The following is a 27,954-nucleotide window of genomic DNA, read 5'->3' on the forward strand; positions in this document are numbered from 1 at the left end:
GTAATATACCTTTTTAACTAATAGTGGGTTGTTTTAGGAGGCCCAAAAATTTGTTATTATTTGGGCCTTGTATTGTTACAAGTGAAATTGGGCCGAAGCTGAAGGCCCAAAAACATGGAAAATACAAAGTCAGAAAAAAGAGGAATGAAATGAGAAAGCAGAGAATTGAACTCAGGACAAAGCTTTCTTCTCCATTCCCAAACCCTTGCACGCACAATTGAAATTCGCCTGAAACCTAGAGGAGAACCCTCTCCAGTACTCGCTCATGAAAGGCTGGGAAACCACATTTCTGCCACTTTCTCGTGGTTTTCTCCTCTGATTTTGCTCACCCAATCCTCGTAACTTCGAGCTTCTTCTGATATTTATATATACAATAATATTTAACAATGTCTCTGCCTCCTCTGGAGTTTGTGTACTTGACGGAGGACTCCATTAAAGAATTGAAGAACTCAAATTCAAATTTCAGATTTCCTTCCCCGGCACCCGTCCTCCGGTTTCTATATGAACTCTGCTTCACCATGGTAATGATGAATAAGTATTCTGTTGTGTGTATATGCTTCAAGTTGTTTATTTGGGCATTTGTTTTGGTGGTTGCTTGTATTGGTCTGTGGATTTTTCGGGTTCTTGCTGTAACGTTGTGCTTTTCTTGTATATGTGCTTTTAGTTTCAGCTAGTGGTTTGAATTTTTAATGGAGGGTTTTCATGGACGTTTTACTTTATTCAAGTTCCATTGCCATATTTTTATCGCAAGTTTTTGTTTTTTTGTAATTTTGGGGTTGGAGGTCTTTTGACGTTCTTGATTCATCTGGATTTCTCATTGGTGTTTTACTCGGCTTCTCTTGTTCTTAAACTTTTCATTAGTTCTGGTTATTTGGTTAAATATTGAGGTTTTTCTTTGGTTGTTAGGTCCGAGGGGACTTGCCATATCAGAAATGTAAAGGGGCCTTGGAAGCAGTAGAATTTTTGGACTGTGGTCCGGAGGGGGATTTAGGATCATATTTTGCTGATATTGTTGCCCAAATGGCTCAAGATGTGAGTTCTCTTAAGTCTTAAGCACTCATTTCATAACATACATGTGTAATCTAGTGCTTGTGGTTGACCTTGTGTTTAAATTACATTTGAACTTCCGAACATGGCATGTCTTATGCATACACTACGTCTTTTCAATCATGGTTTAGCTGCAGCAAGGTCTAAAGTGAAACTTGTTATCTTGTTTGATTGTATTGGTCAGGGTACATATGCTGGGCATTTGTAAGTTAATAATAACTTTCCGATGTTTGTTTTAAAAAGAAGGTAATAAAGACATTGTTTGTGGAATACATGGAATGTACTCAGACCGGGAAAAGTTGGACTTGAATCAATTAGACTACTCCATACCAAGAGAGGAAAAAAAGAAGAAAACTGACTTCAAAGTTACCAACATTTCAACCGTGGGCCCATTCTTGTTACTTGGAGTTATTGTGAGTTTGGCATGTTGATTATGTTGGGTTCCAAGGAATGTATGGATGCCTGAAATGTTGAAGAATATTCTTCTGGAACATGGGAAATATATAGTTGTGGTGAAGCGCCAACATAGAAATCATGTAGACTCATTTTATTGGTCTCCTTCCTAAGCTTAGATGAGGTTGCCATTTGAAGTTTAATGATGATTCAGTTACAGTAAATAAGAAATCAGGACTGTTTGAAGAGAAAATAGTACATTGAAATAAAGAACTGGAGATCATCAAAACGCCCTTTTTGCTGAAAAGATCTCATCAAAGAAAACTGACATTTAACAACTTCTTACATACGATGAAACTTAATGGGAAAGTTCTTAAGCCTGCAAAAATGGCGAACTTGTTGAATACTGTGCCTGAGGACAGTGCTGCAGGCTTCTTTTGTGAAAAGGATAGTATCAGTTGATTATTCCAGAATACGTTATTGATTTTCCACTGCTCGTATTCAGTTACTTAATTTCATTTACTAGTTATGAGTTTGATTGCTTTTTCATTGCTCTAATTTAATGTCCACATTTGATGCAGCTTACTATGCCTGGTGAATATCGCTCTCGTCTTATCAAACTGGTCAGCATCATAGCCATACTTATTTTATCTACAGTTTATGTTTCTCTATAATCATCCTTAAACTGGACTTGAGCAAAACCTACCATCCCCAGGGTAGCTTTTCTTGAACCGGGCACCAAATTCTCTGATGGTAGTGCTTTAACTGTAAGGATGCGTAGAAATCTGTTCTAGATCATCCTATCTTGGATTCCACCGGGGACTTACGTGGACTGTGTGACCAACGAGTTTGGTGTTGGTTTAGCGATAGTTTCTAAGATAATGCAGGTTTAGTGAGTAATTGGTGTTTGTGATTGATGCTGATGAGTGATGAACAGAAAATATGAACAGTGATTTTGGGGGGGAAATTGGGTTGCCTTGTAATTATGTTGTAAAACATGAAAGGGATATATTCATTGTTATTCTAGAAAAAGAATACTAAAAGTGTAGCAGACAAAAAAGATGCTCAACAGATATAGAAGAAAGTGATAGAAGAGAAGAAGATAAAGAGAGAAATAGACGAAGGCGAGAGGGAAGGAGAACAAAGAGAGAGTGAACTGCCTTCTCTAGGACTGGGAAAATTGACAAAATTCCTTATTAAGTTCTCTTATTATGAGATACGTCCGAAACTTATGAATAAGCTAGTATCTTTCTAATCAAACTGCTTGTGCTGCTGGTGGTTTTGGAATGGACCACTAACTGTTTATTAAATTAAAAGAAAGTGCATCATATGAGGCGGGATGAACATAACCTCCTGGTACTTCCTGTAGAGCGTTGCAATTTTCTGTAACGCTTTTAACAAGTGTATGCTTTACAACGAGAAAGTGCATCACTTGAGGTGGGATGAACATAAGCGATTTTCTGGAAAGCTTTTAAGAGGTGTTACTTTCTTTACAACGAGAAGGTGAGGTCCTACAATAGGGACTACTTTGAGAACTTGTTGATCTATAATGGAGGGGAAACCAATCGGAAGGAATATGTGGAAAGATAAGCCGAATCATTAAGAAGTGGTGTTAAATCTAGTTTGAGGATACCAAAGATCTATCTTGAAAGGTAAGGGTGTTTTCAACCCTTTCAAACTGAACAATGCTGAAAATTTGCTATGTATTGAAACTGAACCAAATAGTTTGTTTCGTATTCAGTATTCATTTTTATGAAAATTTGATAACTAGACCACTTGCATAATATTGAATTACCAACCGTGTTAAATGCTAAAATGTTATTTTACATACTTTTATAAATGTATTTTAATACCAATTTTTTTTTAACTCACCAAAAGTTGAAGTTAATAAACAAAAAAAATTATAATTCTAATATTTAACTTTTTAACTATTTTTTATGTTCCATCGAAAACCCAATTAACCAAATTTCCAAATCTAAATACTGAATAAAACTCAGTAATAAGTGAATTGACTCGAGTGATTTGGTTTGGTTAGAATAGCTTCGGTTTTCAATATGTCAGCTTGGCATATATTTCATTTTGTCAAATTTTCTACGCCAGTTGGTCTTCTGTTATTAAATGACCCCTGCGCTTGGAGGAATTTACTATGTTTTAATCAACAACCTTCATTTGCAATCCCCTCATGATATCATATAGATCTGCATGGAGAGATCTAGGATCTTTGTCATAATGCAAAATGGGGCCTCCAAGAGACTAGTGTTTTTTCTAGTTATTGGAGACCCCATTCTGATACAAACTCAACATATGCTGATTGGTCACTGTTCATTAATGAGCGCGAATTGCCTAGGTAGTTCCGCAAATGGGTATAATCCATGAAATTGCATGAACTATAAAATCAAAGAAGTGAAAATAATAACTTTTATTTGAAGGCGCTTTTTTCTGTAATTCCTGTGATGTGAGTTATCAATAGAGTTGAAACAGTTTAGATAGTTTGTAGTGGGCTTTGAAAATTGTAATAGGTGTACCTGAGGCTATTGTAGTGACCGGTGAAAATTGTAATAGGTGGACCTAAGGCTATTCATGTAATAGGATTGCCTTTTGTAGAATTATTGCGTAAAAGTGTTAGTGTGGGGCAGTGCATCAACTTCAATTGAAACATAGATACGGTGTTCCGATTCATGTGATAATAACTTTTTCAAATGAATATAATCTTCTAACACATGTTTCTTTGGCTCTGGCCATCATTCTTCTTAAACATTTTTAAAATTTGAATAAGATTTTCAAACTTTGGAAAGGCTTGGCTGGCAGTTCTGCTATTGGAATAGCAAATAATTATTTAGCAAATCCTTGAAGATGTCAATATATGGATGTTATCTATGCCGGCCTATGTGTTTATGGAAAGCCCTGGTCAATATGTTTCTGGGGCAAAAAAGGTAAAGACATAACTTTAGTATATACACTTGATAGTCTTCTGACATAAGTTCTCTTTTGGGAATATTTATTATTTTCTTTTCTGGGTCCGGGTTTAAAAGCCATGGATTGCTTAGTCTAGTTATGAATTGGTTTTAGATTAAAGTGGCTTGTTTTATATGCTGTTGCGCATTAAATCTGGTTAGCATTTAGTATCTTTGTATTTTGTAGTGCCTTTGTGTCACTTTTCAAATTACTCTGATTCGTTCTATCTATTTCTTGGTTTTCAGCTGAACCTTTTTAACTTTGACTGGCTAAAAACATATTTAGGAAACAAGTTTCCCAAAGCAAAAGCGAGTTATACTGGGTATAAACCTGTGAATTTGTAGCATTTGTGATGCACCAGATGTACCTTCTACTGACAATTATTGATTAGTCCATTCTGTGGACACTATAGAGTATGCTTAGAATTAGGATGAGTTGCTACACAGTGTAAACTGTATTGAATCCAGAAAAGTGGTTGAAGAAAATTGTTAGAAACGGATGCTCACCCAGTTGTTCAACTTACCTTGAAGTTTACTAAAAGAACCTGCCAGATCTTGATATCTTAAACTTTCTGTGTAGCATCAGTTTTTGCCTCATATTTGTCGTAATCACTTAGCTCATCCTGAATGGCTTATCTGAAGCTTTTTTGTTTGTTGGATGCTTCACTTATTTTTGGTTTATTATGATTTCTTTTGCATGTGCCTAAATACTAAGATAGATGACTTAAATATGATGTCATAGTGGGAATGTGATTTAGTGATGGTTCACTTACCAGTTTGATTAGGAACTAATGAACAATTATATTTTGATGAAATGATGAGTGGTTTAAGTTTTAAGAAGTAGTTGAAAATGAACTGGGAAGTGGAATTAGTTAGTGCACATAATGGTGTAATTAAGTGTGAATCCTATGTAGTGATAGTTATATGTTTTCATGCAATTTTGGGATTTTCAGCAAACATTCATGAAAAGTATGATTTTCCTGCCCTGAAAACTCTCGGTATTAGTTGTCATTTGACATGCAAGTGATTTCTTGTTTTTCTTTTCCTTCCAGGCAAAATGGTTGGTGGAATCTACATTAGTCCCGTTGAGATTTTTTCAGGAGCGGTGTGAGGTGAGAATTTAAATTTGTACCTGCCTGTTTTATATTTGAGGAACATTAATGTGTGACGATGAAAACCTTACTGCTTCCATTCTCACCCATGTTGCAGGAAGAATTTTTGTGGGAGTCTGAAATGATTAAGATAAAGGCTGCAGATCTGAAGTCCAAAGAGGTAGTTTGGGCTGTAGTTACATTGTTATAGTGGCACATTTTCAAGGTGCATTTATTTCCATCACCTGTGCTTCAAAATCACATGGTCTGGTTTCAGGTTCGAGTAAATACTCGTCTTCTTTATCAGCAAACCAAATTTAACTTGCTTCGAGAAGAAAGTGAGGGCTATGCCAAGCTGGTATGTTTCCTTTACCTAGCAATATTCCTCCAACTCTTTTTGTGCATTGTTGCATTGCTACAATGTGTGAGGAATCTGAGTATTTTCTGGTATGGGAAAGAGATTTGTTTCAATCTTTTTTCATCATCCTGAGTTGGTTCATCTTTGTCCACATCATACTTAGTGTATGTCTTTAGCCAAACAATGGTATTTTAGTTCTTTTTGGTGGATATACAGCAATATTGGAAATGTTTAGATGGAACAGAGTTGTTCCAATGAGTTGTCTTTAACAGTGTGTAGGAATTCATCATTTAAGAAGAAGGCGTGTATTATTCTGAACGTTTATGGGCAACTTCTTCATTGGTTTGGCATCACAATTTTTTGTTGGACTGCATTCAAAAAGCTGAGGTTGAACTAATAAATGGATGAGAGTTGAAGAAACTAATGTGGTATTCTGTCTTGTGGATGTTGAAGCCTTACTGGAATAGAGTTAGCAAATTTGGTTTTTTTGGAGCGCCTTACTGGCATAGAGTGTGCAAGTTTGGATCTTGGCAACCACTACAGGGATTATGTTTGCTTAAGACCCTTTGTTCAATATTTTCTTATGGCTTGGTATTATGATCAAACAGACTTTTTGTTTTTGTATGGTATGATTTTCACATGTCTCCAGTGTTATTTAACCTTGCAATTCCTGTTCTTCAATTTTGTTCTTTTTTTGAGAGAAACTTATGCTAATTTATTTTTCTGACAGGTTCATTTTGTTTCCGTTTTTAGATTTCTAGTTCAAAGTTAACATATTTGTTTGGAAAATTATGCACTGATATACTTTACTGATTTGGCTCTCATTATTGCTAAATCTAAGTTTGATGCAGTTTTTAAGGGTTGTTACCTTGCCGTGGAGAATGCCAGATCCTCAGGAATTATATATGTATAATCAATACTGTTGTTTCTCATGGTTTATGAATGTCAATTTATGCACGTTGTCTATTATTTTTCACTTTGCAAGTCTGTTTGGTAGGTAGAGAAGCCTTTCTTTACAGACTTCTCTGACAATGGTTGGATGATATATGTCTTCACCATTTCTATTCTGTTATCCTGATTCCCGTTCTCTTCTTTAATTAGGTATTTTTCTCTAGTAGCTTCTTTTTTCGCTTAACCATAATATCTTTGACATCGTGCAGGTTACCCTTCTCTGTCAGGTTCCTGAACCATCAAAAAATGCATCAGCTGCAACAGTTGGAATTATTAAGGTTTATACTTATCTGAGGTTTATCTTATGAACTTCATTTATATCTTATGCCTTCTAATTTCTGAATTATCTGCAGTCATTGATTGGTCACTTTGACCTGGATCCAAACCGAGTTTTTGATATTGTAAGTTGGATATTGTTGGCCAAATAAATCTCCTTATTTTGTTATTAAGAACTATACAATTAGTTCTTACTGATTTCTGTATGTTAAAGGTATTGGAATGTTTTGAGCTTCAGCTTGATAACAGTGTTTTCTTGGACTTAATTCCAATATTTCCCAAGGTATTGATGCTTATTCTTTGTGCTATTTTTCCTTCTTTTTTCTTCTGTTTCTGCTTAGGTGTTTAAGCCATCTTCATGTGCCATATTTTGTCTATTCCTGTCTATTCCACCAGCTCTTTTAAGTTCTGTATTAAAGAAATGTGTAACTGTGATTCGTTCTCGTGTTTCACAGTCACACGCATCTCAAATTCTTGGATTCAAGTTTCAATATTATCAGCGCATGGAAATCAACAATCCTGTGCCACCTGGACTCTATCACCTCACAGCTTTATTGGTGAAGAAAGATTTTATTGACGTTGATAGCATGTGAGTGAGCTATAACTCTGACCATGTATTTGGGTCTCAAGCTGGTCTTGGTGCTCTTTCATATCTGTGCTTGCTAATAGGTATTAGAATGACTAATTATTCATTTATAACTCAGTTTGAGTATACCATCTGAAGTAGAATATCAGCTTGTTAACATTTTCTCCTCTTGTGCAATGTTTCTTCACCATACGTTTTTTCTAAAACATTTGTCAAACACATTACTACTTTAAAGAAAAAGAAAAAAAAACATCAATGCTAATCATTACATTTCATATCTCATCGCATCAACTATTATTAGTTCATTTTTATTTCACATTAAAACACATAATTAAAAATCTTTTCCACTCCAACCAAACTTCTTTATTCTCATTGAGATGAGAGGGCGTGAGAATCAATCAATCACAACCTCAGTCTTTGGCCTCTATAATCAAATTCTTGGATTCAAGTTTCAATATTATCAGCGCATGGAAATCAACAATCCTGTGCCACCTGGACTCTATCACCTCACAGCTTTATTGGTGAAGAAAGATTTTATTGACGTTGATAGCATGTGAGTGAGCTATAACTCTGACCATGTATTTGGGTCTCAAGCTGGTCTTGGTGCTCTTTCATATCTGTGCTTGCTAATAGGTATTAGAATGACTAATTATTCATTTATAACTCAGTTTGAGTATACCATCTGAAGTAGAATATCAGCTTGTTAACATTTTCTCCTCTTGTGCAATGTTTCTTCACCATACGTTTTTTCTAAAACATTTGTCAAACACATTACTACTTTAAAGAAAAAGAAAAAAAAACATCAATGCTAATCATTACATTTCATATCTCATCGCATCAACTATTATTAGTTCATTTTTATTTCACATTAAAACACATAATTAAAAATCTTTTCCACTCCAACCAAACTTCTTTATTCTCATTGAGATGAGAGGGCGTGAGAATCAATCAATCACAACCTCAGTCTTTGGCCTCTATTTTCACTGATAGCCCAAACAAATAGTGACCATAAATGCAGATAGAAAGAATTGGAGCCTTTGTTGTTGAAAGATGTAAGAGGGATAGTGGACATGTGCACCATCTGATTGTCTATGCTTTTTTTGCATTTTCTTGTACAATATTTTATTTTAAAAAAATTATTTTGAATATATCAAGTTACCGGGTTTGGTCTTTCCCAGTTTACATTTAACTATGATATGCTCATTGGACAAGTAAAATTTTCACAAGATTGTAGAAAGGTTTCTTGGGCTGGACTCACTAGATCGTAATTCGGATTTTAATGCTTATTTGTTAAGTGAATATTTGAGCTTTTCCTAATTGAATGGAGTAGTAGTGAGTTTACGTGGAGCCAAACAAGTGGTTGCTAGTATTTGAAATGAAGTTCTGATAGATTAGGGTAACTGAATTAGCTTGACTTTCTCAAAGTGAGCTGAGTACCACTTGGGGTCTTCATTTTATAAAGATCTATAACTTATGCTGGCCTTGCCCATATTAGTTTGGTCTAACTGCTCTTTTCTAAAAGTACCACACATTCTGGTTGGACGTTATCTGATGGATGCTTGAAGATTCTGATGATCTGATTATCCATAGGTAGTTGTTTGATTAATATAGTTTGATTCATGGTAGAGATAATCTTTCTCTTTCTATTTATGCTATACCGAGGAAGATTTGAATATTAAACATGACAGCAGAAATGTTCTAACATGCAATGGGAATGACTTAGAATGTTGCTGGGTTCACGCAGCAGTGTTATGATATTGAGATGTGCACTCTGTTCTCTTATGCTTCAGGATTCTTTGGTGCGTAAGGACTTTAGATATGTTATTTCTTGTGGTTCAATAACTTCTTTCATTGTGGACCTACTTTGCATTTTTTTTAATTAATTTCTTCTTAAATATTGTATTCTGGCTTTCCATGAACAAGCACAATCTGTGGTACTTAATACAGATGTGACATTCTTTTGGGTGAATTGTGTTATAATGTTTAGCTGGGCCTTTTTTGTTATATTTTAATGCCAGTAAAACTTATCCACTTTTTCTTGCTTCTAACTGCAAGTTGACGTATTCCTCATGTTTGATATGTTATCCTTTTTCAGATATTCGCATTTACTTCCCAAGGATGATGATGCATTTGAGCATTATAATGCCTTCTCCGCTAAGAGACTTGATGAGGTGGTTGAATTTATTTACTAGATGTGTGTTCCTCTTCCGTTGACACTACATTTCTCCAATTCTGGATCAAGTTTTTTCTTCTATGCCATCATTCATGTGATATTCATTAAAGATTTTCTTCTTTTCTCTTTGGCTATTATGAACAACACACATGCACGTGTTACTGAGATGTACTTTTATTAGCGCTATTTTATTTCAAGAGCAAGCACAATCACTTGTTTTTAGTTCATAGAATCTCAGACCATATACTTGTATTTTTGTACTTTTTCTACTTTGCTTCTATCTTTAACCTTTTCTGTTTACTGTTGAATATTGCATCTATATATTGATTTGTGCCCTGGGACAAACAGGCTAATAAAATTGGGAAAATTAATCTTGCGGCCACTGGAAAGGATCTCATGGATGATGAGAAACAAGGAGATGTTACAGTAGATCTTTTTGCTGCTTTAGACATGGAAACAATGGCTGTTGCTGAAAGATCCTCAGAACTTGCAAATAATCAAACTCTAGGCTTGTTGATGGGCTTCCTTGCTGTGGATGACTGGTAAACTGAGATATTCAATGTGAATTTGTTTATAGGTTTTTCCAGTTTTCTGCTTTCACTTTCTCTTTTGCACTTCTCTTACTTGTGATTTTTTTTTGTGATTGTGAGAGAAATTCCAAGTGTGTTTTTGGTTATTATGTCGTCATCTTCTTTATTAATAATATCGTCATTAAAGCTGTAATGCCATGGGGATCCTAGACTTAGGTCCGACCCAAGAGTGAAAGTTCAGACCACGTGCAACATGTTAAAAGAATTCGATGGAGACAATTGGCATTCTGTTGCACAAACATCACAAACTCCTAAATATCCACAGCTTGCATTTCTTGTGAACCCCTTAAAATTCTTCACAACTTCCATGTGCACTCTTCAAGACCAGAGGACATTTCCGAGAATGGAGATCTCTAGGTTTGCTTGGGATGAGACTTGAATGAAGAGACAATTAGGCCACAGCTGAAAATTGATAGTTAAAAATTCTTCATACTGTATCTGGTCTGATAAATGGAACCGACTGAATGCCTTTGTTGCATTTAAAATCCTCCCCCCCCCCCCCTTTTACCTTTTGTTCTTAGTTGCCTTCCTGTTCTGCTGTTAGTGCTACCGTGCGACACGCCTTTGTTGCTTTTCATTCTTTTGCTTCTCTTTCTTTCTTTCTTTCTCCACTGTTTCTAGACTTTTTTCTGTTTGTATGTTTCTACATTTAACTGTTGAGTACTTGCTAAATTCGGCCCCTATTTGTGCAAAAGCTTGGCTTCCACAGCGTCCTAGGTAGTGAAAGATGGTTTAACAAGTGCCATAATCATGTTTACTTGCCTTACATCTGGTCAGTTTTTATCTAGAGGCCGTTAACAGTGTATACATCCACTGAGGTATAACTGCCACTTCCTGCATTTTATCAGTGTCCTTTTCTCATATCCAAATATCCTTCTGGGTCTGCCAAATCTCCCCATGAGGGGGTAATCCCTTTACCCTCAACTTTTGCATGTTAGACAATTGTCTAAAATTGTTTAGAAACTGCCACATTTCCAGGTGATATGTTGCCTTTCGTACACGGAAACATCCTTATAATCATTTATTGATCTTCCAAATTAGCACTAAGAACCACTTAATTAACTTATTTAACCTCTTATACCATTAATTAATTAGCAGTAAGCATGAACAATCATTGCTTACAGTTAATGCAAGATTTATGCTATCTTGAAAGTATAGAGTATTACCCAAAAAATCAAAGATTTGTATGGAGCATGGATATTCTTTTATTGTCCAATCTTCTAGAACTGAATAATCTGCCGTTTTCCATGTCCCACTCCCTCTCTATCTTTTGTTTTAATTTTATTTTTTCCGTTCTTAACATGTCATTGACAAGCCAAGGAATGCTTGCATTAACATACTTTGATGCTAAAATCTCTCTATCTCTCCTCCCCTCCATCGCCTTCCTGCCTCTCTCTATCCATCTTCATTAACAAATCTAAAGTAGTTGGAAAGTGTGTTGTTTGGAGCTCTACTTTATGTGACCTTGTATGGTGCACTTTGATGTCGCAGGTTTCATGCCCATCAATTGTTGGAGCGGCTGTCACCACTGAATCCAGTGGAACATCTTCAAATTTGTGGGGGATTGTTCAGGTACTGTTAACTACTTCATGCAATAAGGTGGTAACGTTGGACTGCACATAGTATGACATTGTTTGATATCTACTTTTTGTTCAATTTTACTTCATTTCTTTGCCAACTTTCTATGCTTCTGAGTTCATTATTCAATAGTCTTAACAGGATTTCTCTCTTGTACTTTCGTGTCTGCTATATTCAGGCTCATTGAGAAAACAATATTTCTGGCTTATAAATTAGTATGTCAAACACAAATTTCAACTGCTGGTGTATCCTCTGGTTCTAATGTCGATTCGGAGTCGGGAAGTTCGTCAGTGGATAGATCTTTTATTAATCTGCCCAAAGAGCTGTTTGAAATGCTTTCTTCTGCTGGACCTTATCTTTATCGTGACACTTTGTTGCTGCAAAAGGTTTGCTATCCTAGTCTTTTGTAACTTTTTAGTTACTCTTTCATTTTTTTAATTTCCTCTCTCATGGTGTACAGACAACCAGAGTGTTGAGAGCTTATTACCTTTGTGCCCTGGAACTTGTTAGTGATGGTGATGGAGCATTTAGTTCTCATTCTGTTACAATAGGAAATCAAAGTCCTCGCCTCCACCTGAAGGATGCAAGATTAAGAATTGAGGAAGCACTTGGAACATGCCTTCTTCCGTCTTTGCAGTTGATACCTGCAAATCCTGCAGTTGGTCAGGAGATATGGGAACTTATGAGTCTCCTCCCGTACGAGGTTATTGATGGCAGCATATCCTTTATTTGTCCATTTGTTTACCAATTATGTCTAGCTGAATATTGTCTTATGAATTGTTCTTTAAGGTGCGCTATCGTTTATATGGTGAATGGGAAAGGGATGATGAACGTTTTCCAATGATTTTGGCAGCTCGGCAAACTGCAAGGGTACAAATTCCTCATTCATTGGACTTTGCCATTCATCGTTTGTCAAATACTTTGTAACATTTGGATCTTTTGTAGTTGGATACTCGAAGGATCCTAAAACGTCTTGCCAAGGAAAATCTGAAGCAACTTGGGAGAATGGTTGCTAAATTGGCTCATGCCAATCCAATGACAGTTCTTCGAACAATTGTTCATCAGGTGATAACCGTGGTTTATTTAGTGAGTCCAATAGATTGGTTCACTTGTTGTGTTTAAACTAAATGATATTTTTTGCTTTACTGTACAGATAGAGGCTTACAGGGATATGATTGCTCCAGTTGTGGATGCATTCAAGTACCTTACTCAGGTCCATCAACTACATGTTTTTTCTTCTACTCATGCTTACTGTTTTCATATTTGCTTTAGCAACTTGACTGAAGGCATTTCCATCTCATGAGATTATGTAGTTTGATTAGTTGCTTAATATCATTAAGTTAAAATAAAATTTTGAAGTTTCAGTATTTAAACTTCAACATTTTTCCAATACTTTTAGAAGAGGGATATAACCAGATGATAAATTATATTTCCATAGTTGAATATCATGCACATAGTTGAGGGGTTTAAAGTGAAATTCACCGTTTAATCAACCACTCCTTTGGATTGCATACATGCATATCACATTAAGGCGCTGTCTTACTGGGCGTGAAGCTTTAACAGTTGTTTGTGGAATCATCATTCTGTGATAATAAGTTAGTTATTATTGTGCAAGGATGTTTTGGTAAAGTCTTCTCCTGTTTAGTTAGTTTTTCTGGTAAGAGTTGTGCTTGGAAGTGTTGTATCCACGCATGTATACCGTAATCAGCAGCTAGATGTATCTTAAAACTTTTGTGTGCTTCCACTGTGGTTGTTTTCCAGTTCTTTTATTGGACCATATGATGATATAAAATGCATTATTGTAACTATTATTAAATTGATGGTGGCATGCGTAATCATTTCAGTTTGTTTTAGAGTATTTTAAACTTGTGAGGATTGAATCTGATTTTGCACTATGTTTGGCATCATTTAGAAAGGGATCTGGATTTGGAATCTCATGTGGAATCATAAATTTTTGAGGAAGTGGAATTGTTTATTTGCTACTTTTGCCCTCAAAAACCAAAATGTTCTTTTTAAAGGATGAGGAGAATTTTTGACAAAGACATAATAGTGGCTATAAAATCCAAGCCCCATCAAGTCCGTACTTCTACCTGGATACCTCCAGCTAAATCCATTTATGTGCGAATTCTATTTTTCGGCGTACAAGTTTCAAACACCTAAACAAGGATTTAGAAAGCATGAATCATTTTAAATCCTTTCAAAATCTCCCCTGCCAAACCCATTGTCTTGGTGTTTTGTTCATCTTCATACAACGTCCAATAGAAAGGGCATTATCATAGAGAAATTACCTTATGCATGTGTTTTGTAGTGATTCTTAATCCTTAATGAATTGTATCTTCTTTATCTTGATATACATATTTTCAAAATGTTTTCTTGGCTCTGAATGTATGCCTTTCAACAGCTTGAGTATGATATCTTGGAGTATGTTGTGATTGAACGCTTGGCTCAAGGTGGACGGGAAAAGCTTAAAGATGATGGTCTCAATTTGTCAGACTGGCTCCAATCTCTGGCATCATTTTGGGGTCACCTGTATGAATCTTTTTCCCCATTATATTGCTCTCATTTTCTGGTTAATTGCAGTGTCTGCAATGACATACTGATAAGTTGCTTGTGCATTTAGTAAGCATGTGATGTCTCATCTTTGAAATTGAATTATTGGTCTCTATTGACTTTAGGTGCAGCCGCTTTGGTTTGGTAACAAAACCCAATGTTATAATTGTAGTGTGGTGGTGTAAGATTTCTAGTTTGTTATTTATATTTTGCACTTTTCTGTTCCTTTTTGGTATGTTTCTCTAGGGGCTTGGTTTATTGTTTGTGCTTGCTTTTCTGAATATCTCTGTCACGATTTTGGTCTTTTAAGAACATAAAGACTTTAGTCTTAATTGTGACCAATTATTTCTGTAAAGAACTTAGATTCTGTGGGATGCTCTACCCAGTTTGCGGGTTGCTGATTATTTCTGGGTTTTGCGGGTGCTGATTGTTATCTGGAGAAGCTGGTAACTGGAGCTGGAGTTGTAGTGAACCTGACAGCTTTGGATGATTGATTTGCTCGACAGTTTTCCTCTCTTATGCACTTGTTGCTGGGCGATAAATCAGATATCTTAGAGTGGTGTTCGTGTAGTTTGGGAATAAAGACACCAGTCTGAGGGGGCAGGGAGATTGCCTCTAAACCTTCCTGCCTACGTAGTTTCCCTTTCTTTCTTGATGCCCAAGATCCGTAATCTCAAGGAGGCTTGGGTGTTAGCAACTTTTGGCTAGTGGAAAATTTTGCCTACTTGTAAATATTGGCATAATCAGCTGGGTGTTGGCCTATGAACTGTCATATCGACATTTATCCATCTTTAACATCAGAAGGTGCTAGCATTAGTTCATCACATGATGGGTGGAGAGCAAGATCTGTTGACATCTTAGATGAACAAACTTGATCATTTTTTCTGGAAGGTTCTGTAGAGGATGGTGGACATTGTTATTGCCGAAACTATTCATTAAAACATAAGACCAACGTGTTAATCCAATGAGGAGAGTTATGGTCATACTATTTGGAGTAATTATGTTGAGTACCGAAGAAAAGATGCTCTATTGTCGGGGTTCTGTAAATATTGGGCCATCTTGTGGTGTATGTAATTCTTTTGAATGTCCATGTATACATGTCAATTATGAGGTGAAGATCAGATGTGCTCTACGTCAGAGACCATGAATATTTCTCTATGATTTTCAAGCCCCTCATATGTTTTGGTTGCTTATCTCCTCAGACATGGCATTGAAATTATATGTTCTTTAAGTTTCCTCTTGACTATGTTCTGTGACCATTGCTGATCTCAACTAAGAGTCGTGCTTGGACAAAGAATGGTTAAGAACTACTTGATATTCCGTTTTTCCTCAAGGTGGTATTGTTGGTATTATAGCTTCAGGAGTGGGTTATCAGTATGCAATCCTGCAATATGCAGTTTATTTTGGTGGCAAGACATCTTGTTTGCCGCTTCATCTTCCTAGACTGTGATGTTGGGGTTATTTGGGAAGATCAATTCAGTTCTCTTTCTGCCATTGGTGCTTTGAAGATTCGGAGAACTTGATTTTCTTGTTCCTCATCCACCAAAGCTCTAAACTTTCAATACTTGAACGTAAGATGACTGAGAGGCATTTAACGGAAGTATGAATTTTACGTCATGGCTAGTAAGTTGTAAGAGTTATGCGTATGTAGTGTTGGATGCACTCTGAAAATTAATAAATAGTCAAGGTGATTTCAATAGTTGTTGTCTCTGTCTTCCCTTTGCGGAACTTGTAAATAGAGTCAGTTTTTGTTCTTGTTGGTTCTAATCTATCTTAGACATGAAATATGTTAAATGTCAAGATATCCATAAAGCTATGATTTAATGCATTAGGCTTGTATGTTCATGTCTGGCATGACCATGCATCACAAGATTTGTATCGAGAACCTTTCGAGTTTCTCTCTGCTTTAGATGGATAGAAGGGCAAAGTATTTCATTGAGATTTGTCGTGGTTATTTACTTTATTATTTTTTTCTCTACTAAAAGAATGACATCCTCGTTTAGCTAAACAGTCCTACTGTCGATATTGCGATACACTATTGCCATTGTATCAGTGTTAAATACGGTTTTACATATGATTCCAGTGTTCAGCTTCTCTGTTATTGCTGTTGTATGTGTTAAATACAGTTTTACATATGATTTCATTGTTCAGCTTCCTGGTTGTTTGGTAGATTAGACGACTTTCCATATCATCTTGAGACTTTGATGCCTCCCATAGTTTATCCTCTGGGGAAATTGTGATTTCTGATATTAGTGTTTAACATTCCTTCTGTTAAAAGTTTTTTTTTTCTTTGTTTCCCTTTTGGTTTGTCTTGGTGTTCCTCTGAGTTAAGGTTGTGTAACATGTCTCGCCTGCTGTACCACAAACTGCTTATTGTGCGACCTGCCGTGTCACTGACGTGTCTGCAATACCAAAAACTATATTATCCAACCCAAGGGTTTGATCATATCTAGGCTGAGAACACAAAGGAAATTCCTTTCCATTCAATCATGTGAATTAGAAAGAAACCTAGTGGAACTGAAATTTTTGGGTTGGAGTGTAGGCTCTGTTCCATACTTGTGATAGAAATTTGACTGTAATTGAAGAGATAACGATCTGAAAAGCATGGACACCATATGGCTATAAAGTTTTGTGGTCATGACATGTCTTCATATGTAGTACACAGTAAAGGGATTATAGTTTGGTCTGGGTATCATATTAAGCACAGAAGAGTACATAGTAAAGGGATTATAGTTTGGTTTTGGAATCGTATTAAGCATAAGAGCTGAAACCTTACAACTCAAATCTTGGAGTGAGTAATCTATAATTTTAAACTGGATAGTAAATCCAATTATTCTTAAACCTATACAATAGATCAGGAAAGCGCTTGTGAAAGTACCTCACGTTGTCATGCTCTATTGAAAGTGTTGGTTATATAAAAAATGAGAGATGATGTTGAAATAGTCTAGCATATCCGTTCATTCAGTTTTGCTCTTCTTTTTATACGGAACTCTGCAAAGAGTTTTATGCATCAGACTTTCTCGGATAAAATGTGGATTTGCTGTTATATTATAGAAACCTAGTCATAAAGTTGGAAAATATTTTTATGATTTTGGACTAAAACTTAAAAAGAAACAGAGACTACCAACATTAACAAATCCTGTGGTCAAGTAATGGGCATTAAAATTTAGACATCTTTTACTCCTTTTTTTGGGTAAATAGACCTCTTCTGTTCCTTGATTTTTAAGTATTCTGGTATTTGGTTAGAACTTATGATCCTGGTTTCTCTTGCAAAATTATTTTGCCAAAGTGATAATTTTTAGTTGATTCTCATTGAAACGTATCTGTTGATTATACTTTGATACTTATGGCATGGCATTTGGTTGAGCGTTTTTATTTTTTCTAGGTGTAAAAAGTATCCATCAATGGAACTCAGGGGTCTTTTCCAGTATCTTGTAAATCAATTGAAGAAAGGGAATGGGATTGAGCTTGTTCTCCTGCAGGTTGTTTCATGTTAACTATATCTTTTGTCACTTCATATTTGTCACTAACTATTTGTGGGTACTCTACAGGAACTAATACAGCAGATGGCTAACGTGCAATACACGGAAAACATGACCGAAGATCAATTAGATGCCATGGCAGGAAGTGACACTCTCCGTTATCAGGCTACATCATTTGGCATCACAAGGAATAACAAGGTGCCTTTTTATGCAGCCATTGTTCCCGAATGAAAATTAAATTCTAAATAGAAGCCTAGAAATTGCTAAGGGCATGAATCTTTTCTTTCATATTGGTATTCAGATGAGTAATCTTGAATTCTTCGTTCATGGAAAACATTGCGGAAAATTCACCAGTTCACTCATGTCATGTGCATGGAGTAAACAGGAAAATTTTTTTCATAAAGAAAAGCTACCAGACAGATGAATATTGAAATCTCTGTTTCCCATCATCCTTAGTTCACTTCATAATTGATATGTGTCAGTTGAGCCTGAATTTGGGGTATAATGTCTAGCACACCCTTGTGCTGCTTTTGTGTGGAAAATGTTAACATTATACTTGCTCACCCGAGCAAGATTTACTGGCATACAAAATGAAAGATTTGGTTAGTCTGAAGTATTGGTTTAAAAGTAATATTGTCTCGTATCTGATTTCTCATCTGCATTCATTTTTGTTGTTGCCATAACTTGTAGGCATAAGAACTTATGAAACTAATTGGAGCTTCATATTTGCTATATGACCCATTTGCCATATGCAGAACTTCTAGCCGGCTTTTGAACTGTTCTGGAATCTTTCTTGTTGGTATATTCTATAATGCACATTGCACATTAGGCAAATTGATTTCTTCCCTTTACTGTGTCTAGTTTTCCATTCTTATCCTGTTCTTACCTTAATTCCAAAAATTACATTTGTGTTTGTAATGGTGCCTTTGTATAAAACAATCTCTGTGCTGTTTTTGTTATTTTATATAGCGTTTCTTGTTTGTTATGCCTATTTATCAAAAGAAGGTTGTATGTTTGTGATTCAATTATTATGGAACAGTACTTTATTCTGATCATTATTTTGTTTCACTAATTCTACATGCACATGGAGTATTGGGGGAATAATAGAAACTTCCGATGTACTAATTAAACTTTAGTCTAAACTCATCTCTAAGGAGGTCGACCATGTTCTAATAGTTCATTATCTTCTCCTGTATACCATATATGATATTTGTTGCTTATTAATAGTTTTACTGGCTTGTCACATGTTGCATTTAATGTGCTTTGGCCAAACTGCTGTGGCTTATCTGTAGATTAGATATTTGATAACTTTCTTCCTTTAATCTGACGAGCATCATTTGTGCATTTAATAGGGTTTGGGATAAAGTATCTATGCGTTTTGAGCCTTTGAAGTATTATGTATCACTATAAAAAAAGCTTTAATGGCTTGAGTTTCAGAGTTTTTCCCCATCTTTGCAGGCATTGATCAAGTCCACTAACAGACTTAGAGATTCTTTGCTCCCGAAGGAAGAACCCAAGTTGGCGGTTCCGCTTTTGCTTCTGATTGCACAACATCGTTCTGTGTAAGCTCTATGGTTGTTAGTTAGAAAACTAATAGGACTAGCAGTGAATATAAATGGTGGATTGCAGGTTCTTGCTGCCCTCCTCCTTCTCTGTATCGGTGAATTTAGTATGATCATGGGTGGTTTAGATTAGGTCTATTGATGTCCAAATTTTTCATATGTCACGGCTTGATATAATGCATCTCTCTTTAGCATCCATGTTATATTGTTCGATGCTCCAAGATAACAATTTTTCTGATGTTGCATAGATGTTTTATGTAGGGTTGTCATAAAAGCAGATGTGCCTCATATCAAAATGGTCAGCGAACAGTTTGATCGATGCCATGGGACCCTTCTTCAGTATGTGGAATTTCTTTGTAGTGCAGTGACTCCCACATCAACTTATGCGTTGCTGATTCCCACTCTTGATGAACTTGTACATCAATATCATCTTGATCCTGAGGTCTCCTCTCCGCTCTTGTTCAATCCTTCAAGTCTTGCATTAATTTCCTTTATAACTCCTTTGGTACTCTTTCTTGTTTCTTATTGGGAGTTTTCCCAATTTTTTGTAAGCCTAATAAAAGGTTGTATGTTTAAAGAATGTAATATATTATTAAAAATTTTGACCCTGTTGTTCTATCTATTTAGGTGGCCTTTTTGATTTATCGGCCAGTGATGAGACTGTTTAGGTGTCAAAGCACTCCCAGTTCCTTCTGGCCTTTAGAATGTAATGAAGCACTGAACCCTGGAGCTGCTGAAAAGGAGCCTGAAACTTCGGATTCATCCACCACATTGGTTCTGGATGTTGGATCTTCTCGCAAGCCCATCTCGTAATGCCTTTGACAGTAGAGTTTTTATTTTGAATTTGGTTCTCACTGTTATACTATACCCCCATATGACTCTCTTGTGGCAACTCTCACCTGTGGCTCTCACTTAATGCTTAGCCTTTGACATATACCGTGCAGATGGATTAATCTTCTTGACACTGTCAAGACAATGCTGCCTGCAAAAGCCTGGAATAGCTTGTCTCCTGATTTGTATGCAACCTTCTGGGGTCTTACTCTATATGATCTCTATGTGCCCAGAAGTCGTTATGAATCTGAGATTGCAAAGCTGCACGCTGCTCTTAAAGCTCTTGAAGAATTTTCTGATAATTCCAGTTCTGCAATTGCTAAAAGGAAAAAAGATAAAGAAAGAATTCAAGAGTCTCTAGATCGATTGACTATGGAGCTTCAGAAGCATGAAGAACATGTTGAGTCTGTGCGTCGTCGACTTGCTCATGAGAAGGATACGTGGTTGAGTTCATGCCCCGATACTTTAAAAATCAATATGGAGTTTTTGCAGCGTTGTATATTTCCACGCTGTACATTCAGTATGCCAGATGCTGTATATTGTGCGATTTTCGTAAATACACTCCATTCCTTGGGAACACCATTCTTTAACACTGTGAACCACATTGATGTTTTGATATGTAAAACCTTACAACCTATGATTTGCTGCTGCACTGAGTATGAAGTTGGTCGACTGGGTAGGTTTTTATTTGAGACGCTGAAAACTGCATATCATTGGAAGGTCAGAATACCTTTGCTATATAGTTATCTCAGTTTATTTATACTAGAAATTCACTTCATGCATCTTTTGTATTTGCTGCTGTAAAAGCGCTTTTTGTATATTCATAATCATTAGCTTTGGTCTGTAGAGTGATGAATCAATATATGAGAGGGAGTGCGGAAACATGCCAGGATTTGCTGTCTATTACAGATATCCAAACAGTCAGCGTGTTACCTATGGTCAATTTATCAAGGTAAGTTAATGGATAAATGATTATTTCATGCTGAGTCTTTAGTTTGTTAATTGTTGGACTTCAGTTATCTCTTTGAATCATGCCTTTTCTGGTTGTTATTTGCCCATAAAGGTTGGCTACCCATATGTTTTCAATACTCAAAGAAATGGTTATTTCCTTACTGTACATATATGCTATCTACCTAAAATGCAGTAAATGGTTCAGTTTCCTGTAAAAGGAGAGTTGGCAAAGTTGATGTGTGTGTATGTGCACGTGTGCTCGTTTTCACTTTATGGCAACAAAATATTCTTGTTTGAAGGTACACTGGAAATGGAGCCAACGGATCACTAGGCTTTTAATCCAATGCTTGGAATCGACTGAGTATATGGAGATTCGAAACGCCCTTATTATGCTGACAAAAATCGCAGGGGTTTTTCCTGTTACACGGAAGAGTGGTATCAATCTTGAAAAGCGGGTAAAGTGTATTCATAGGGTTTTGTTTATTGATTTGTTGTCACAGATTTTAACTTAGTTAGCAATGTACTATCTCCTTTTGTTTGCACAGGTAGCTAAAATTAAAAGTGACGAAAGGGAGGATCTCAAAGTGTTGGCCACTGGTGTTGCTGCTGCATTAGCTGCTAGAAAGGTAAATTTTCATTTTTATCTCTCTTAAAAGCAGTGACCAAGTCAGGCGGGGATCCTTGGAAAACCGTCTTCATTTTTATTTTCTTTGTTAGCAGAGGAAATCCATGTGTGGTTGTTCTATATTCTATCCCTTATCGGTTGCTTAAGCAGCTGCAGAGTATCTGTTGATAGAACCAGAACATATGTTTGGTTGCTTGATTTAAGCTTTTGGCTTTGCTTCATATCATTTTGATGGGACACTGTATTCTTTAAGCAATATATAATTTTTTTATAGCATCTAATTCATCTCCTTTCAATATCAGTCTACTGAGTTTATCTTATTTGGTATTGGCAGCCTTCATGGGTTACAGACGAGGAATTTGGCATGGGTTATCTTGATATAAAGCCGGCTCCTGCTCCTGCTTCTAAGTCTTTATCGGCAAATGCTACTGCTGTGCAAAATGGAGCTGGTCTTAGTGTTTCTCAGGCTGAGCAAATTGGGGGTAGAACTGTTTCTGCAGGAAGCTTACATTCAGATTCTGGGAATGCAATCAAAGACCCTAGAAGACCTGATGGTAAGATGTAAAGGACAGGAAGTACTTGCTATCTGCGCCATCTCATTTGAAATTGCAAGTTGGATCAGTTAATGGGTCTGATCAATCTTCATTGCTGTTGACTGGTGTGCAATCTGGTTTATCACCCCCAGTTGACAATCTAAAACAGGTGGATGAATTGGCCAACAAACAATTGGAAGAAAACACGAAAGTTACTTCTAAGACATCTGTGGAACCTGAGGTAGGGATTAATAACTTATCACTGCTCTCTGCCTTGATATTCTTTCTTTATCTTAATTTCTTTTGTGCGGTGGTGAACTGTTGTCAGTTTGGTGTTATTTTTAGGTGAGATTTGCATAGGAAAGTGGTAACCTTCAAGTATATGTCTCCACTTCTTGGACTACAATATATTTCACTATTTATGTTCCAGTAGATGCAGCCTCTAATCATATTTCATAAATAGCTGAATCTAATTTAGGAAAGGCGCTTCTTTGAAAGTTTGAAAGAGACAAAATCAGATCTAGATGCTCCTAAAAAATTGCTTTTATTGGCTGCTGCATGAATGGTCTGAATTTGTGTCTTTTCATGGTTATTGATTGCTTTCATTTGGATTGCTATCAGTGGGGTGGGGACCTAGGAAGTGGGGTTTCTTTTGGGGGTATCAATCATCAACTCTTAACTTGCTGATAAGCAATAAGAAATTTAGACCATGCACTGGCAGTTAATAAGCGGACCAGTTTTATTTAGTTGGTTTTATTCCATCTACATAGTTGGAGGTTTTATAATACCAACTGGTTTTTTAGTGTCTCGATCAAAAGAAAAAAAAAACTGTTTCCTTGGTGTCATGCAGGACATACTCTTATGCTCTCTTTTGTTAATGTAGGTTGGCTTTCAAAGCTAAATGACTCTCACATGTCTGTTACTTTCTACCTTGGCTCTTTGTGTATGCAAATGGTATCTTATATTAAACTGTTCATTTTAAATTTGAGTTGGTGATTGCTGTGAGGTCAATTTTACTAATATCAGTAAGATGTTTGAGAACTTATAACATGTAGAGTGTCTCGAAAAATTTATAGGAAATCAGCTTATAATATTAGAAAATAAGATGTACAAATCTGATACGCTCATTTGGTGGAAAAAGTAAAGAGTTCCTAGCTTATTTTTAAAATTTTAATCAACACTTTGAATTTTATTCATATAGATTATAAACTTGCCATTATTATCATTGTATGAAGCTCAATCATTGTACTTCAGTTGAAACTTCAAGAGCTTATAAGAAAAGACTTAACATATTATATGTTTTAAAACACCAAACAATATATGAGCTTGTAAGACCGAATGTCGTCTAAAGTTAGGCTTGAAGGCAATTGCATGCCCTAAGTATGTATGTCTTTGTGTAATAAGGGCGAAGTTTTTGATATTATAGATACATGAAATTAAATTGGCTTTCAATTGTATTTAACATAGATAATTTTTATTATGTTAAGGGTAAATTACAATGAAGAGGTTTATCATAATTACGAATACCCCCTCACGGTTTGAAAAATTAGAAATACCCCTACTGATGTTTGATGAAATTATGTAATCCTTTATGAAATTGTCAACTTTGCCCTCACTGTATTTTTTTATTTTTTAAAAAAAATTTAAAAATTTGTAAAAAGTCGGACTGGGTGGATGGAAAAATTTGAAGAACTATAAAAGAAAATTATCCACTTAGTCCATTAAAAAAATTAGAATATTTTAAAAGATAAACAAAATTACAATTCTTAGTCCACAAGGGCATTTGGTCAATTCGCCAAACAAAAAATGGATGAAAACCTAATGGAGACTAACGGATTGAGCTAATTGTTAGACGGTCGCTGAAATCAAGGGGGTATTGGTAATTTTGCAAACAACGAGGGGATATTCATAATTTGCCAACCTCAGGGGAGGAGGTTGTAATTTACCCTTATATTAGTTACAAAGTTTACCAACTGCTTATCTGCAGAAGGTATTTGATCTAAGTTGCAACTCTGATGCTGCTATTCTATGTACTATAATCCTATAGAAGTACTTAACAGGATCATGATATATCCATGTGGTGGTACTAAAATACTGTTTGCTTGTTGAGTTTTCTGATAGAATACTTCAAGCTTCTCTATTAACATCTATGCACACAGATTTTTTGATTGACTTATTTGCAACTTTGTTGAAATGGAGATGCTGGTCATGAATTTTTTTTCCTCTGTTCTGGCTTGGTAGTGTGTAAGTTTGGTAAGTTCGGATTGATGGGACGAAAGTTGTAAAGTTCTTTATATTTGTTGGTTCTGTTATGTTGTTTGCTTAAACTATGATTACTCTACTGTGTGCATATGCATTTATGCGATTTTCTTAAGCTGCTCTTATTGTCAGGCGAGGCCTGTGGTGAAAAGGTCTGCCGCTGCTGGATCTCTTGCTAAGCAGGCAAAGCAGGATCTTGCCAAGGAGGATGATAAATCTGGGAAAGCCATTGGCCGAACTGTAGCTTCTTCTTCTGGTAATAGATACCTATTTCCTTATTATTTGATGCAGAAATATGGAATTTGCTAATGTTTCTTCTTCAATTTCAGGAAATGCAGCCACGATTGGTTCAGCTAAAGTAGCAAACTCATCCACCAGGCCTTCCGACCATAACACTGAAATAAAAGCTGAGATCACGAATGCAAAGTCTTCTGATTCAAGGTTTTACAGTGGGAAAGATGATGGCACTGAATATTCAGATGTTCATAAACAGCCAACTTCCAGGTCTACTCATTCTCCCAGGCAGGAGAATCTTATTGCAGCTTCTAAGTCCAGTGAGAAACCTCAAAAGAGAGCCAGTCCAGCTGAAGAACATGACCGGCTAAATAAACGTCGGAAAGGCGAAACTGATTCAAGAGACATAGATGGTGGTGAGGTTCGATTGTCTGAAAAAGAGAGGTCAAGTGATTTGCGAGCTCCAGATAAACTTCATGTGGCAGCATTTGAAAAGACTGGCTCTGATGAACAGAGCAATAGTAGGGCTATAGATAAACCAGTGGATAGATCAAAAGATAAGAGCAGTGAAAGATATGATAGGGATTATAGAGAACGAGTGGATCGTCCTGAAAAGTCACGGGCTGATGATTTTTTATCTGAAAAATTGAGGGACAGGTCACTAGAAAGACATGGAAGAGAGCGTTCCGTTGAACGAGTACAAGAAAGAGGTGCAGATAGGAATTTCGATAGGCTAGCTAAGGATGATAGAACTAAAGATGATAGAAGCAAGGTGCGGTATGGTGAACCATCTGTGGAGAAATCACATGTAGATGACAGATTCCATGGGCAAAGCTTACCTCCACCTCCACCTCTGCCACCTCATGTCATCCCGCAATCTGTTAATGCCAGTAGGAGGGATGAAGATGGTGATAGGCGATTTGGAAATGCCAGGCATACACAAAAGCTTTCTCCAAGACATGATGAGAGAGAAAGGAGAAGATCTGAAGAGAATGCTTCCACATTACAGGATGATACGAAACGGAGAAGAGAAGATGAATTCCGAGATAGAAAACGTGATGAGCGAGATGCAATATCAATTAAGGTAGCTCAAATAGTTAACTTTTGGTCATTTCTCATTTTTTTACTTTTCCTATTCTCTTTTTATCTTTTGAATGCTTAATTGCCAGTACTTTTGTTTTAGAATTGTACGTAATACTGTTTGGTTGAGTATTTGTTGCATAAGTTGCCAATTGGTAGAACTACAGGAATTAACATTACCTACCTTAGGGAGCTGATCATCAACCAACCCACCTGCTTACCGGCTATGCGTTCATGCATACACATGATCAACTGAGTATGATAAAAGAACTACAGGGTGTTGCAGGTGATGGGTGGTCTGTTCAACCTTTGGTCTACAGCTGATTAGCAATTTTGGCAGTCATTTCAATATGTGGTGAACAGCTATTTACTGTGAGAAAGTAGGAATATCCTTGTGGTGCTGTTTCTTATTCATATAAGGCGACTAATATCATCCATGTGCGCTTTGTATATGGTGCATTCTGTGTCAAGACTCAAGAAACAGGAGGGGGTGGGATGTAGGTGTTAAATATTCAACTGTCTTGCCAAACTTCAAATTAGAGTTCTTTGGATTGTTTTGTAATAGTAGTGCTGAGTTATACCTAGTCCTCTCATGATTCAGAAAGTTATATGTTCGAATGAGGTAAATGCATTAGATGCTAGAGAGACTATTTTGTACTGAAATCATTTTCATCCAACAGTTACTGGCACTTATATCTTGAGGATGAGCCTCTGGTTTTATCTAACAATAATGGCTATACATATCTTTTCTTTTCTATTGTGGTTTTCGTTCTCTTATTATTGTGATTTTCGGATACAGATGGATGAGAGGGAGAGGGATAAAGCAAACATTAGCAAAGAAGATATTGATTCAAATGCTTCTAAAAGGCGGAAACTCAAAAGGGAGCATATGCCATCAGAACCTGGCGAGTATTTGCCAGCCACACCCACGGCGCCTCCTGTTTCAATTAATTTGTCACAGTCTCACGATGGACGGGATAGGGGAGATCGTAAGGGGGTTATAGTCCAAAGATCTGGTTATATAGAGGAGCCAGGCCCGAGGGTCCACAGCAAAGAAGCAGCCAGCAAGGCAACTCGTCGTGATCCCGATCCGTATCCTTAACAAAATTTATGCTTTGATTTGCTTTAATTTGAAAAAACGTCTCGTATTGTTAACTTTGTTTAAGCTTCAGCAGCTGTGATCCTATTTCTCTCCTTCAAGTTGTTCAACACTACAATTCAGCCTTCTAAAAGGAGAAATTCCATAGCGCTTGAATAGTTTGGTCATCTCTTGTCAGTCACACAGTTTAAAATGATTTTGAAGCTTTAACCAATGATTTGCACTGCTAGTACTCGATTCCTGGAACGGCTTAAAGATCTAATGGTTTGATTTTTGAATCCCTTAACTATTGGTTTTAGGATGTACGACAGAGAGTGGGACGATGACAAGAGGCAGAGAGCTGAACCGAAGAGGAGGCACCGAAAATAGACAGATATAGTAGTTCACAAAATGGAACTTGTGAATTCAAAGTAATAGTCTGGTTGGAGAGGTCCCCAGTGTTTGTGGCTGGTGGGTATTTGGTTGGTTGGAAGAATACCTGGCGTGCCTGCCCGATGGGTGTTCGCTGCTGGGGCTCTACTCCTTGTCATTCGGCATGGATCATTACAGATTTTGAGGTATGCCAGTTGTTTGAAACATTTGATATAGATGGAATAGTTGCCTGTATTTCATGTGCTGAAATCATTATGTAACCAAGTAGATTGTGAGCGAGAATATCTGCTCCTTGTGTACATTGCTATACAAGTTCAAACTAGCCAGAAAGGATAATGTACAAATTAAACATTGAAAGTTTTTTTGTAGTTCGCTTGCC

The 27,954-nt window shown here is 36.4% G+C and overlaps 1 protein-coding gene across 2 annotated transcripts; it reads left to right on the forward strand.

Moving 5' to 3' along the window:
• The first annotated feature begins 162 nt into the window (after positions 1–162).
• On the forward strand, positions 163–27,954 carry THO2. Of its 2 annotated transcripts, XM_088877957.1 has the most exons (34): positions 163–521; positions 907–1,032; positions 2,022–2,063; positions 5,447–5,506; positions 5,604–5,666; positions 5,763–5,843; positions 7,004–7,072; positions 7,148–7,195; positions 7,285–7,353; positions 7,526–7,659; positions 9,752–9,827; positions 10,178–10,371; positions 11,911–11,991; positions 12,176–12,383; positions 12,458–12,700; positions 12,787–12,867; positions 12,943–13,062; positions 13,151–13,210; positions 14,399–14,526; positions 17,933–18,029; positions 18,099–18,227; positions 19,488–19,591; positions 19,853–20,033; positions 20,219–20,400; positions 20,536–21,142; positions 21,270–21,374; positions 21,673–21,828; positions 21,919–21,999; positions 22,333–22,552; positions 22,684–22,772; positions 24,923–25,046; positions 25,120–26,108; positions 26,904–27,196; positions 27,503–27,954. In XM_088877957.1, exons 1-34 carry the CDS (start codon positions 387–389, stop codon positions 27,570–27,572), a joined length of 5,445 nt encoding a protein of 1,814 aa, XP_088734083.1. In that variant the 5' UTR covers positions 163–386; the 3' UTR covers positions 27,573–27,954. The 2 variants fall into 2 exon arrangements, with proteins under 2 accessions (XP_088734083.1, XP_020555148.2); XM_020699489.2 differs by lacking the exons at positions 163–521; positions 907–1,032; positions 2,022–2,063; ... (5 more) ...; positions 7,285–7,353; positions 7,526–7,659 and adding an exon at positions 8,070–8,209.

The sequence above is a fragment of the Sesamum indicum genome, linkage group LG2 (genome assembly GCF_026168435.1).
Source record: "Sesamum indicum cultivar Baizhima isolate 11 linkage group LG2, ASM2616843v1, whole genome shotgun sequence".
In the NCBI taxonomy this organism is placed as follows: domain Eukaryota; kingdom Viridiplantae; phylum Streptophyta; class Magnoliopsida; order Lamiales; family Pedaliaceae; genus Sesamum; species Sesamum indicum.

Excerpts from the sequence above, each read along its gene's own strand:
- THO2 (XM_088877957.1), top strand. The coding sequence starts at position 387 with ATGTCTCTGCCTCCTCTGGAGTTTGTGTACTTGACGGAGGACTCCATT. Across the intron at positions 9,828-10,177 it reads CCGCTAAGAGACTTGATGAG|GCTAATAAAATTGGGAAAAT; the intron begins GTGGTTGAATTT and ends TGGGACAAACAG. Across the intron at positions 21,143-21,269 it reads AAACTGCATATCATTGGAAG|AGTGATGAATCAATATATGA; the intron begins GTCAGAATACCT and ends TTTGGTCTGTAG.